Raw genomic sequence first — 12,972 nt, forward strand, 5'->3', positions numbered from 1 at the left:
TTTTTTTTAGGGGCCGGGCCTGTATGCTGCTGGAGACATTGAGAAGCACACCATGGTCAATGAGTATATCGGGACTATCATTTGAAATGAAGTAGCAAACAGAAAAGAGAAACTTCATGAGTCTCAGGTAGGTGTCTGGTCCCCGCGATTGTATAAACAGCACCATCATCCTCTCCCTTTCTCCATGCCAGCCAGACACCCTGAAAGGCAGAATGAAATCTGTCATGCTGCATTCAGCTTTAAACAAAAGCCATATCTGTATATTATTGTATTTTTATCAGTTTTATCTCTTTCAATTGGTGTTATGATTTACTTTGATAGACAACTGTAAATTAATGAGCCTGGCTTCACACACAACCTACTGATTCCATGCTTTCCATTCGTGCCATGTAAATGTCATCTGTGCCTAACAGAATATCCACAGTAAGGGTGATCAGGATGCCGTTCCGTTCAGTTTCGACTGAGTCCTCCTGGTGTGGATAGGAACACAGAGGGGAGTTTCAGGTCGACATTGATGACTTACTGACTGACTTTTCCCTCAGAACCGTGGTGTGTACATGTTCTGCATGGATAATGACCACGTGATTGACGCCACGCTCACAGGAGGTCCTGCAAGGTGAGACAGCGAGGAACCTGACGGGGAGTGCTTTTGCTCATGGGGCCAGTGTTGGTGGAGAGAACACTGAAGCCAAGAGAAAGGCTCTCACTGCAGCCTGGCAGTGACTAAACATTCAGAGCAAATGAGTTTTGAGAATTTTTATTTAAATTTTATATTTGTGCTTCTAACAATGGGCAAATAGAAATTTAATTAGCAAAAACTGCTTTCTCAATAAATCGGAAGTTTTTAAAGCTGCTTCTAGCTGTTTTACAATATAGTTTTCTGACATGGTGGCTTGCAGGTATATCAACCATTCGTGTGCACCTAATTGTGTGGCTGAAGTGGTGACTTTAGAGAGAGGACACAAAATTATCATCAGCTCCAATCGGAGAATCCAGAAAGGAGAAGAGTTAAGAGTGTGAGAGATTGCGTCTGCCATGTTGTTCAGATCCTGGGTGAATAGTTCCCTCCTCACACAGGTCACTTACTCACTTGTTTCCCAATTCTTTGTTGTGATAAAAACTGTGTCTATAATAGGCCAGATGTTCCCACCCTGCAATATCTCACCCTTCAGGCATTCCAGTTCACCTTCCTCCACATGGCAGCTCTGTGAGCATTTGCTGTCACCTCTCCCTTCCCTTCTGTGCCACGGGTTCAGCATCCCCATGGCACCCAGGTGGTATCATTTCTATGTGCCATAGGATCCTTCTTTATCCCCTTAACCTGGACACAGTTTGGCAGTGTCCCCTCTGAAGAACATCCCCGTCCGTCTCCAAGGGGGCTGTGGCTCCTGGGATGGCACTGTTGGGCTATGGGCAGCAAATCTGGGCAGCCGTGCTGCTGAGGATTGTGTGCTCACGCTGACGATCAGTGCATGCTTAACCAAGTGCCCACATCGTCACATTCTCCAGCAGTTCAGGTGTGGGTTGTTGTCTTCAAAATGCCGAGTGCCAAGCTTGCTATTTGTCTCCGTGCTCTCAGAGGTGACTCTGGTCCGGCGTCTCACCCATTGGGATTATCTTTGGCCTTAATTGCTGCATTTGCTTCCCAACTTGGTCTTTCCCACTGTGATTCAGGTACCTTGGTTCTGGAATTGGCATTTCCTGGAAAGCTGTCACTGAGCAGCAGGCTTGGTTTCTGTAGGAAACGTCCCGCATTTGGGGAGTGAGGCACCTGAGTGACTTGGCTTTGTTGGTGCTCCTCCCCCTTCATGAACATAGCCATGGCATTCGTGGGATTCTATCTGTATTTTGGGTCTTTGTGGAATCTCCTTTCTTAGTCAAGAATAAGGATCCGACTAGACCCAAGGCCCGTTATACATCTCAAAGTAATGTGTAAATAAGACAGTGTATGGGAGCCCTGGCATGGTGCTAGTAACCAGTGGATACCATGGTGGTCAGAAGAGACTCAGCCCAGGGCCACCTGCCTCCTTCCTACTTGAGTATTCTTGAGTAAATAGTTTAATCTGAGCCCCTATTTTATCTTCTGCAAGACGGACAAAATGACTTCCTTACCAGGCTCTGGTAAGGACTCAGCAGATACCTGAAAGAAAGCAGTGGAATCATTGCCAAGAACAGCTGCTCAATAAACACTGGTTTCCTTCCTTTCTGTGTAGAAGGTCTTTCCAGCTAGTGTCTAGAATCATTTCAATCAGAAGAGACCTAGAAATTACTGGGCCTCCCCTTCATTTTGCAGCATCGGGTCTCTCTGGGGTGGTGGGGGTTGCAGGGGCCATGCAGTGAGGCTTGTACCATGGGACTCACGCAGACTCCCACCTACCTTGATTGGTCTGAGATGTTAATTTGGTGACCTCTAAATAGACATCCTTTCAGTCTTGAGTGAGGAAAAATGAAAGAGGGAAAACAGTGTTAGCTGGCAGTTCATCTCACCCAGACTTGCATGCCCCATTCGGTAAATCAGGGGAGGTGAAGGGCTTCTGGGTTTTAGGGAGAGGGGTAGGAAAGCAGTTGCCCCTCCAGTCCCCTCCATCCACTTGCAGGGACAGCATTATGAGAAGTCACAGAAATACAGCTTTCTCCGGTCAGGCTCCCCGTTCTCAGATCTGGCTGTTTAAAAGTACTGCCTCCCTCATTTCCTCTGTGCAAGCACAGTGCCTCTTTTCAGGGTTCCCCCAGGGTCCCATGGAACCTCAAGAAATCAGGTCTTCCTTAATTTACGTCTGTTTTGTTTGCTGGTTTTAAAATGCAAGGGAGATGGAGGCAGAAACGCCATTGCCTTCCTTGCTGTCCTTTCTTACCCTGTGTCTTTGCCGTGGGTAGCTCTGCTATGACTATAAGTTTGACTTTGAAGATGACCAGCACAAGATTCCGTGTCACTGTGGAGCTGTGAACTGCCGGAAGTGGATGAACTGAAATGCATTCCTTGCTAGCTCAGCGGGCGGCTTGTCCCCAGGAAGAGGCGATTCAACACACCATTGGAATTTTGCAGACAGAAAGATATTTTTGTTTTCTATTTTATGACTTTTTGAAAAAGCTTCTGGGAGTTCTGATTTCCTCAGTCCTTTAGGTTAAAGAAGTGCCAGGAGGAAGCTGACAGAAGCAGCGTTCCTGAAGTGGCCGAGGTTAAACGGAATTACAGAATGGTCCAGCACTTTTGCTTTTTTTTCTTTTCCTTTTCTTTCTTTTTTTGTTTTTTGTTTTTTGTTTTCCCTTGTGGGTGGTTTTCGTTGTTTTGCTTTTTAGTCTCACTAAGGAGAAACTTTTACTGGGGCAAAGAGCCGATGGCTGCCCTGCTCCGGGCAGGGGCCTTCCTATGAATGTAAGACTGAAATCACCAGCGAAGGGGACAGAGAGTGCTGGCCATGGCTTATTAAAAAGGGGCAGGCCCTCTAACTTCAAAATGTTTTTATAATAAAGTAGACACCACTGAACAAGGAATGTACTGAAATGACTTCCTTAGCGATAGAGCTAAGGGATAATAACTTGCACTAAATACGTTTAAATACTTGATTCCATGAGTCAGTTTATTGTAGTTTTTGATTTCTGTAAAATAAGAGAAACTTTTGTATTTATTATTGAGTAAGTGAATGAAGCTATTTTTAAATAAAGTTAGAAGAAAGCCAAGCGCTGCTGTTACCTGCAGAACTAACAAACCCTGTTACTTTGTACAGATACGTAAATATTTTGAGAAAAAATACAGTATAAAAATAGTTATTGACCAAATGCTACCAGGCTCTGCAGCAGCTCCGGTGCTTATAAAATGTTCATAGGGATGTTACAATATAATTTTGTGTTATAAAATATGCCATTATAATTATGTAATAACCAAAATTTCAACCTAGAGTGTTTGGAGTTTTTTAGAAACTGCAGTCTATTAGTACTTAATGGTTTTATACACCTTACTTCTGACAGAGCGGGGCGTATGCTACAACTACAACTTTTATAGCTGTTTTGGTAATTTAAACTAATTTTTTCATATTATATTGTTGCATCCCTACTTCTTCAGTCAGGTTTTTTTGTGCTTACAATTTGTGATAACTGTGAATAACTGCTTAAAAATACACCCAAATGGAGGCTGAATTTTTTCTTCAGCAAAAGTAGTTTTGATTAGAACTTTGTTTCAGCCACAATCATGTAAACATAATAGGATCATGTAGCAGAAACTTAAATCTAACCCTTTAGCCTTCTATTTAACACAAAAATTTTAAAAAGTTGAAAAAAAAAGAAAGATGTGATTATGCTTACAGCTGCAGGACTCTGGCAATAGGGTTTTTGGAAGATGTAATTTTAAAATGTGTTTGTATGAACTGTTTGTTTACATTTCTTTAATAAAAAAACACTGTTTTGTGTTTGCTTGTAGAAACTCAATCAGCATTTTGAACCAGGTTAGCTTTTTATTTTGTACTTAAAATTCTGGTACACTTCACAGGCTAAGTATAAAATGAAGTTTTGTGTGCACAATTCAAGTGGACTGTAAACTGTTGGTGTATTCAGTGATGCAGTTCTGAACTTGTATATGGCATGATGTATTTTTATCTTACAGAATAAATCAATTGTATATATTTTTCTCTTGATAAATAGCTGTATGAAATTTGTTTCCTGAATATTTTTCTTCTCTTGTACAATATCCTGACATCCTACCAGTATTTGTCCTATCGGGATTTGTTGTTTTCTGTTCTGTATAATAGTATCTAATGTTGGCAAAAATTGAATTTTTTGAAGTATACAGAGTGTTATGGGTTTTGGAATTTGTGGACACAGATTTAGGAGATCACCATTTACAAATAAAATATTTTACATCTATAAGAGCTGCCTAGAGCTTCTCTGTTAACTCCTCATATTCAAATTTGAGCTCTTAAATTGATGATTGTCTGAAGTTCACTGACCATCTGATATATCTTTCACAATTAGAGTGCTGACGTAATCAACTTGGTTTTCTTAGATTTTCAAATAAGTTTAGATGTAAATTCATAATTCATTCTAATTATGACACTTTTTCCTTCCCTTCAACTGAATAAAGAAGGGAACTTCTGTATCTTTTTAGGGTGTTTACCAAATTTAGAATATCCTTGGTGCCTTGTTCAAAGCCTGTTTTTGTTTAATTGGTAAATTTAGTCTTGGTTATAATGTTGCTGTTTTTTTTTTCTTTTTTTTTTTGAGGCAGCTTTTCAGACTTATTCTATGTGGTAGACTTTCTTTCTATCATATTGAATTATTTAACATATTAAATATAAAGGGGTTAAGAAAAAAACTGCTCAGAATTCGCTTTAGTTTCTAGGACAGATTTTTAACTGGGACTTCGCTAACACTAAAATAGCCAGCATTCCTGTCCACCATGGAGCTTGCCTTCTAGTGAGGGGCACGGACAAAAACAGGTGACTTTTTTAGATGGGAGGTGGGCTGGGAGTCCCATGGGGGCATTCCTAAGGAGGCAACATTTAAGCAAGACCTGAAGGATGAAGAGGAGCTGGGAGCGTGGCAGAGGCTTGCCTGGCAGAGGGGACAACTCATACAGGAGCCTTGAGATCTGAAAGAGGCTGATGCTGCCAGTAACTGAAAGGCAGGTGTGGCTGGGACAGAGTGGCAGGAGGTGAGATGAGACAAAAGCAAGGGTGAGTGGCGCAGGTTTAGCTTGCCTGGGTCAGCAGGAAGCTGCTGCCAGACAGTGCTGAGTTCCCACTGTGCACAGAGGTGACATGCTGCCCAGAAGAGGCGGCTCGCCTGTGGGCACCAGCGTGTGTACGCTGAGGCTGAATGGGCTCCGTACGAGTCCCAGGAGGAGCGAGGGGTGCCCTGGGCTAGGCGGATGGTCGTGACATGGAGGGAGCTGGCAGCAGTTGAGGTGTTTTGCATGTAGATGGCTCAACCATTTCCCATTTCAAAACCGCCTTGTCTCAGTCTTTCCTCAGCTTCTCCTATCCTCCTCCTTTGGCCCCATGTCACTTGGAGGCTGCACTGCCCTCTGTCCTAGTCACCAAGCAGAAACACACTTAGTCTGATGTGGGGTCCGATGCAGTAGATGATCATCTGGCCATTAGGGTTTCCTGTCCCTGGTGGCAGTGGCAGCCACTGTCTCTGAAATTCTCTTCAGCCCCTGCTTGTGGAGCAGAACCCTTTCCTGGCTTTCTTCCCACATTGCTGCTTTAATCTTTTCCCTCTAAGTTCTCTACCCCATTCTTTTTTCATCATTAAGGTGTGTATTTAATAGTAATCTGAAAAACAGCCTTCGGGAGGCCAAGGCGGGAGCATCACTTGAGGCCAGGAGTTCCAGACCAGCCTGGGCAACATAGTGAGACCCATCTCTGCAAAAAATCAAAACATTAGCCAGGTGAGGTTGTGCGCACCTGTAGTCCCAGCTACTTGGGAGGCTGAGGCAGGAGGATCACTTGAGCCTGGGAAGTCAGGGCTGCAACGAGCTGAGATTGTACCACTGCACTCCAACCTGGGTGACAGAGCAAGTTCTTGTCTCAATTAAAAGAATAATAACAGAAGCCAACTCTTCCAGGAAACCATAGCTATGCAGTAATTCATGGCTTCTATGATACTAGTGCATTTTTTAGTAGGCTCGGACACAAACACTGCAACTGTCCCACTTCAAATGCCTGGGAACAATGTAGACAAATTCCAAAGAGTGGGTTGTTTGCTGTGAACGCCATGGAAAGAAAAAAGGCACAGTCTGACTTTATCCTTTGGCCCTGAGCCTAGGGCCATCCTGCCCTATTGTAATAGGAAAGGACAGTCGCAACAGCAGAGTCACCAGCACTCCCTCAGCTTCACAGCAATGCAGTAAAGCCCCTGGTGGCCTGTTCCCTGGGGCCCATTGTCACATACACTGGCAGCAGCTTTGAAATGAGAAGCGCTACATTTAAAACATTAAAAATTTAAATATTTCAGTTACGACTATGTAACGAGAGAGACTTAAGGTTACAAGAGGCAGAATAATGATGTTTTTAACTGTGCTTACTAGACTTAAATGTGTTCCTAGATAAGGCGGCCTCAGCACTTTCATCAGGTTTCCAGCTATGCCTGGGAGGACTCCCGCTCCCATCACCTTCTGGCAGAGTTGAAGAATCCTTTCCCAAATAGCTAAAGAAATTGGGTAAATATCAGCAAAGCAAGGTTCTTCTCGTGGGGAGGTGAGTAGACGGATGGTGCCCGTTTGCACAATGTGCTCCGTGCTCCAGCTCAGTGTCCAGCGCCACTCTGAAGTCTCGTTTTCTTCCTGCCGTGCAGTTGACAGCACAGCTTTATGTGTAGTTCCTGGAGGCTCCTTCAAGTGTTCAGGATCTTCTAAAATGGAAGTCATGTTCTACTTGCTAGGAGGGTCAGCTGTCTGCTCATCCCTGGTCAGCCACAGCCTTACTCCAGGTCTCTGGGAATCTTGCACCCCGGCCCTGCTTGCTCCTGTGTCCTCAGAACCCATGGTGGGTCCATCGAGCCCTTCAGGGGCCGAGATCTCACTGGGACCCTGTCTCTGGTGCCAGGGTTTTGCCTGTGACATGTCCCAGCTGGTACTACAGACTTTCCATCCACTTTGTCTATCCTGAGGATGCTCCAGCATCCGTCCCGGGGCCAGCGCCCTCCTTGCCTAGAGCAGGCCTGCTCGCGGCTCCCTATGCAGTTTCTGATGCTCTGTTCCTGCAAGGGTTCTCGTTTTTGAAGACACTACTCCTGGGTCCCAGAAATTCTTTTAACCTAGTTTTTATCCTAACCGCAGAAATGTTAAAAGTATTCCTTCTTCCTTGATGGCAATCTTACGAAACTTCGCTTCCTGAAGAACAAGTTGATGCAGGCGGAGCACACGAGGTGTATGACTTCCCAGCGGAGGCCCCACTCATAGGTGACCCCTCCTCCCTCCACCACCCCTCCCTCACTCCAGCCCTGCTATTCCCACTGCTGCCAACCCCACAGCCTCAACTTTGTGTGTACCTTTTAAATACTAGCACCCCCCACACTTTTCTCAACTCTTCTCATCCTCTGCTCTCGCCACGCTGACTTCATCCAAACCTACAACTTAACCCAACATGGTGGGAACAGCGTTCCAGACACCTCCCTTCTGAGCTCTAGACCCCTAGCATGACTCTGCAGCCTGCCCACTCGGCCTGCAGAAGCTCCACTGCAAAGACTTCATCCTTTTTCTCTTCCCCAGAACCATTCCACCAATATCTCCTCGCTCGGAATGGCAGCTACCCGCTTCCAGGCCCCCACACCAGAGCCCCGCGCCATCCTCACGCTCTGCAGCCTGCCCGGCTCAGGGCTTTATCCCAGCAACCCCAGCCAGGAAGACACTTCGCTTTCAGAACAGAACGACCTGCTACTCCCTGACCTTGAAATGCATGCGCGTGCCTCGATGCTTCCTAACTGCTGTGCGTTCCGCCGGGACCTTGTCCATCCCAAGGCCGCCTGGCCTGCTCCAGGAAGTTCTCCCACCCTCTTGCCCGCTGTGGGAGTGCGCAGCCCCGTTCTGTGTTTTCTTGGCGCGTGAGTCTATCAGAGCATTTCTCACTTTCATTTCTAAGCTTTCTTTTCACCTGAAGGTGGGAACTTTAGCTTGCAACTATTTCTCCAGCACAAAAGGGAGGGAGGGCGGGCAGAACGCAGAGTGCCAGGTGGTCACCTCCCTCCCCGCAATCTCCCCTGCTCTGCCGGGTCCAGAGGGCTGACCCTTCTGGTCTCCTGGCTCCTGCTTCATTTCAGCCAGTGGGAGCTGTGGGGGGAGGCCGGGAGGCAGGACAAGGGACTTGGGTGTTTCTGCTCCCGCTGTCTGGTGGTGGAGCGGCTGCCTGTGTCTAGGCCTACGGCTCCGGACGCTGCTTCTCACCCTTCGGGCTCAGAGGTGGCCGTGCCCCTGAGGCTGCTAACACCTTCACAGTCCCTTCCCTCACAGCTCAAGATGCCAGAGATGCGCGCCTTCTCATTTCCCAGCGGACCCGACTCAGACAGGAAGGAAGGATTTTTGGAAACACATACTCTTGACAGTGTAAGTTAATATAATATGTAAAACATAATGTTTTTTTGATTAAAACATCGATATTTATAAAGAAAAAATGGGGAAGGAGGACAAAAAGGAAACTGAAAGATGTTTAGGGAGTTTACAATTTTTTCTTGTCAATTTTATGGAGAACATTTTCAGATCTCTAAAGTGAATTACTTTATATTCATATTAATAATATAGTATTTGGGAGCACTTTGGGATTACTTTTAGGAAAGTGGCAGAAATAATACAGAGAGTTCCCATACACTCCTCGTCCCGTTCCCCTGATGTTAACTGTGGCGCATTTGTCAAAACTAAGAAATGAGCATTGGTCCGTTGCTGTTTAACCTGCAGGCTGCTTAGGTTTCACCGGGTTTTCCAATTATGTCCTTTTTCTGTTCCAGGACGCGGCTCAGGCACCACGTGGCGCTTGGTCCTCACGTCCTCTTAGCCTCTTCCGGGACACTGGTAATCTGGTAGTTTCTCAGATTTGCCTTATTTTTCGTGACCTTGACCAATTCTGATTTGACAATTTCAATCCTCATTATCTTCAAGTTTTCCTATAATTTTTTTTTCTTTAGCACATTGAGCATATTTGTCAAAGCCGTTTTCAACACCAGTGTGTGCTAATTCCATCCTTTCATTGCTAGGCCTGTTTGTTTTTAAGACTGTTATTAACAGGTGCTTGCAGTTTGTTACTTTTTTGAAAAAACCAAGTTGTAAACTTTTACGACAAATTAAAAATGAAGTTCTTAAAAATCTCGACATGAGCAGATGCGAAATAATTTTAAAACCTTTAAAGGCGTATTGAGAAAAACCAGGCTTTTTAAAAAAACACTTTGTTATTACCAAAAAGAGACGTCTTTAGGTAAAAATAATTAGAAACCGCATGCCCCACAGATAATGCAGATAGTTCTAGTTACCTGGTCAACGGAAAAAAAGCAGGCACTTACGGTCTTCAGCTCCAATTATCGTTCATTTCTTATCGCTGGAATTTCCTAGTTCTTGTTTGATGACTAAACCGGGTGATGGTAGAGGTAGCAGCCGGCATTTGCTCAGCCTGGAGCGAGGAATTCTCAGCTGGTGGATCAGCTGCTTCTGTGTCTTTGCCATGTTGTGGTTTAGGATTTTCTGGGTGACCGCGTCGGTAATTGAAGTTGTGGCGGCCCGGTGCTGAGGTGGCTGGTGACCTTGGGTCTCATCTCCTGGATTGTCTTTATCCTCTTCATCGCTGCCCTCTCCAGGCTGTCTTGGGTGAGGTGGGCCCTGCGGAATCGTGGTCTGCGTCCCTGGTACACTCGCTGCCTCGCTGGTCTCTCCGCTCCCTGTGCTGTCACCCCTGCATCTGTCACCTCTGCATCGCTGCTCCCGGCCGCCCCGGAGGCTGGAGAACTGCGGCCTCCATGGAGGAAAGTGGGACTCTGCGGTGGGGCCGGCGTGGTGGGGCCTGGCCTGCGGCAGCGCTGTCTCATCCCTCCTTCTGTTCCCCACGGAGGATTCTGGTGATTCTGCTGGTGATTGCGGGGAGGACCCGCGTCTGTAGTGGTTACGTGGCCGCAGGTTTACTGCCTTGACCTGGGCCCCACCAGGCCCTGGAACATCTGCTGGCGCCTCACCCTTTTCTCCTTCAACATCAGACTCCACGGCCTCCCCAGCTCCTCCGCCACCAGGGTCCTCCCTGGGGTTCTCCTTCACGGCAGTCTGGTGAACAAACATCTTCCTTGGTGACATTCCTGTTGATGAAACCATATCTGTTCCTTACCCTGAACGGTTTGTTCCCCAAACCTTCACTGTGACGACCTTCTTGTCCCCGCCGGCGGGGGTGACGCACCCTGGGCTCCTCCCGGGGTGTGATGGCAACTAGACCACGGCGGCGGTGGGGCTGCCCAGGGCTCTCTGGGAACCGCTCCCCGCTCCCGATAGAACTCTCTAGGCCTGTTTAAATCACCTTTTTCTCCCGGTGACGGTTATATATATTTTTCAGACGGAGTCTCGCTCTGTCGCCCAGGCTGGAGTGCAGTGGCGTGATCTCGGCTCACTGCAACCTCCTCCTCCTGGGTTCAAGCGATTCTCCCACCTCAGCCCCCCAGGTAGCTGGGATTACAGGCATGTGCTACCACGCCCGGCTAATTTTTTTATTTTTAGTAGAGACGGGTTTTCCCCATGTTGGCCAGGCTGCTCTCGAGGTGATCTGCCTGCCTCCGCCTCTCAAAGTGCTGGGATTCCAGGCGTGAGCCACAGCGCCCAGCTGGTTTCTACCTTTTGAAGCTTGTTCTTGAAGCACTTTTCCGATGAGTCTGACAGCGTCTTTACCCTTGGCCGAGTCCAGCCCCACTCCTAAGGCCTGGCCCTTCGGGGAATACCGTGGGTGCCCCGAATACTCAGTGGGGCCTGTTACTTGGCTGGTGGCAGCTTCAATGATTTCCAGCCCCACCTGATCTTTGGGAGCTGTTCAGTTTAGAGCCTCCCAGCCTCAGGAGTAAGTTTCCACGGGCAGACTGCAACACAGCCAGACTCCAGGCGCCCCTGTGCCGGTTCTGGCCCTTCTCTCTGCTTAGCTCCTTCCTCTCCTTCATCCTCCGATGCAAATTCTAGCCACCTTAGCCTCCCTGGACTCTGGCGTCCATCTCGACCTGTAGGATGATGGGCCTCTTTTTAAGTTCCCCTCCCTATACCAAAGTCAGGAAACTGTCCTAGGTGGGGAGAGTCTCGGGCTCACCGTTTCTGGGGCATTAGTGTCCCGCCAGTCCCTGGGAACTACTGGCTGAAGAGGTTCTGCATGTTTTTCTTTCTAGTCTCTAGTTTTTTACTCCAGGAGGACAAGCCCAGATCCTGTTACTCCTTCTTGGCCAGAAGTAGAACTTGCGTTTTTTGTTTAAAATGTTTCCTTCTTGTCAAATTCTACTTCTTTAAAGGCCTTATTATGTCTTTGCCCCCGTGTTCCTCCTTATCTATTCTTAATTTCTCACACTTCTTGAGTTCTGCCACCACATTCTGAGTTTTCAGATTTGCTGTATTTAGTCCTCTCATGTCACTCTCCTCATACCTTAAGCTCATTTTTGAATCAGTATATTACAGTTTGGATCGGTTCTGTGAGCACATCCTTCTGGAGTGCTTTCATTATACAAATGCCATTTAGCTCTCTTTTTCTTCTTATACTTTGTATGGGACTTGGCCTTGATCGTCTTCTGTTGCTCATCTGGTGGGAACTGAGTTTCTGAACATGGAGGAGCGTGGCCCAGACGGCTTTCCCACGCGGGGGAGCGTGGCCCAGACGGCTTTCCCACGCGGGGGAGCGTGGCCCAGACGGCTTTCCCACGCGGGGGAGCGTGGCCCAGACGGCTTTCCCACGCGGGGGAGCGTGGCCCAGACGGCTTTCCCACGCGGGGGAGCGTGGCCCAGACGGCTTTCCCACGCGGGGGAGCGTGGCCCAGACGGCTTTCCCACGCGGGGGAGCGTGGCCCAGACGGCTTTCCCACGCGGGGGAGCGTGGCCCAGGCGGCTTTCCCACGCGGGGGAGCGTGGCCCAGGCGGCTTTCCCACGCGGGGGAGCGTGGCCCAGGCGGCTTTCCCACGCGGGGGAGCGTGGCCCAGGCGGCTTTCCCACGCGGGGGAGCGTGGCCCAGGCGGCTTTCCCACGCGGGGGAGCGTGGCCCAGCCGGCTTTCCCACGCGGGGGAGCGTGGCCCAGGCGGCTTTCCCACGCGGGGGAGCGTGGCCCAGGCGGCTTTCCCACGCGGGGGAGCGTGGCCCAGGCGGCTTTCCCACGCGGGGGAGCGTGGCCCAGGCGGCTTTCCCACGCGGGGGAGCGTGGCCCAGGCGGCTTTCCCACGCGGGGGAGCGTGGCCCAGGCGGCTTTCCCACGCGGGGGAGCGTGGCCCAGGCGGCTTTCCCACGCGGGGGAGCGTGGCCCAGGCGGCTTTCCCACGCGGGGCAGCGTGG

The 12,972-nt window shown here is 48.4% G+C and overlaps 2 protein-coding genes across 2 annotated transcripts in view; one reads left to right on the top strand and one right to left on the bottom strand.

The window, feature by feature from the left end:
• Positions 1–1,029, top strand: part of LOC100432518 (histone-lysine N-methyltransferase 2C-like) — a 56,240-nt gene extending 55,211 nt beyond the window's left edge. The window contains 3 exon segments of the mRNA XM_063721412.1: positions 11–127; positions 543–616; positions 900–1,029. Coding sequence (XP_063577482.1) covers positions 11–127; positions 543–616; positions 900–1,020 — 312 coding nt within the window. The 3' untranslated portion in view covers positions 1,021–1,029.
• On the bottom strand, positions 9–12,393 carry LOC129060773 (Y-box-binding protein 1-like). The gene is made up of 2 exons (XM_054561008.2): positions 9,955–12,393; positions 9–200 (listed from the first exon to the last, which is right to left on the bottom strand). The coding sequence occupies exon 1, from the start codon at positions 10,778–10,780 to the stop codon at positions 10,007–10,009; it is 774 nt and encodes a 257-aa protein (XP_054416983.1). The 5' UTR covers positions 10,781–12,393; the 3' UTR covers positions 9–200; positions 9,955–10,006.
• Positions 12,394–12,972: the final 579 nt, after the last annotated feature.

This window comes from Pongo abelii, chromosome 1 (genome assembly GCF_028885655.2).
Source record: "Pongo abelii isolate AG06213 chromosome 1, NHGRI_mPonAbe1-v2.0_pri, whole genome shotgun sequence".
Taxonomy (NCBI): Eukaryota; Metazoa; Chordata; class Mammalia; order Primates; family Hominidae; genus Pongo; species Pongo abelii.

Excerpts from the sequence above, each read along its gene's own strand:
- LOC129060773 (XM_054561008.2), bottom strand. The coding sequence starts at position 10,780 with ATGGTTTCATCAACAGGAATGTCACCAAGGAAGATGTTTGTTCACCAG.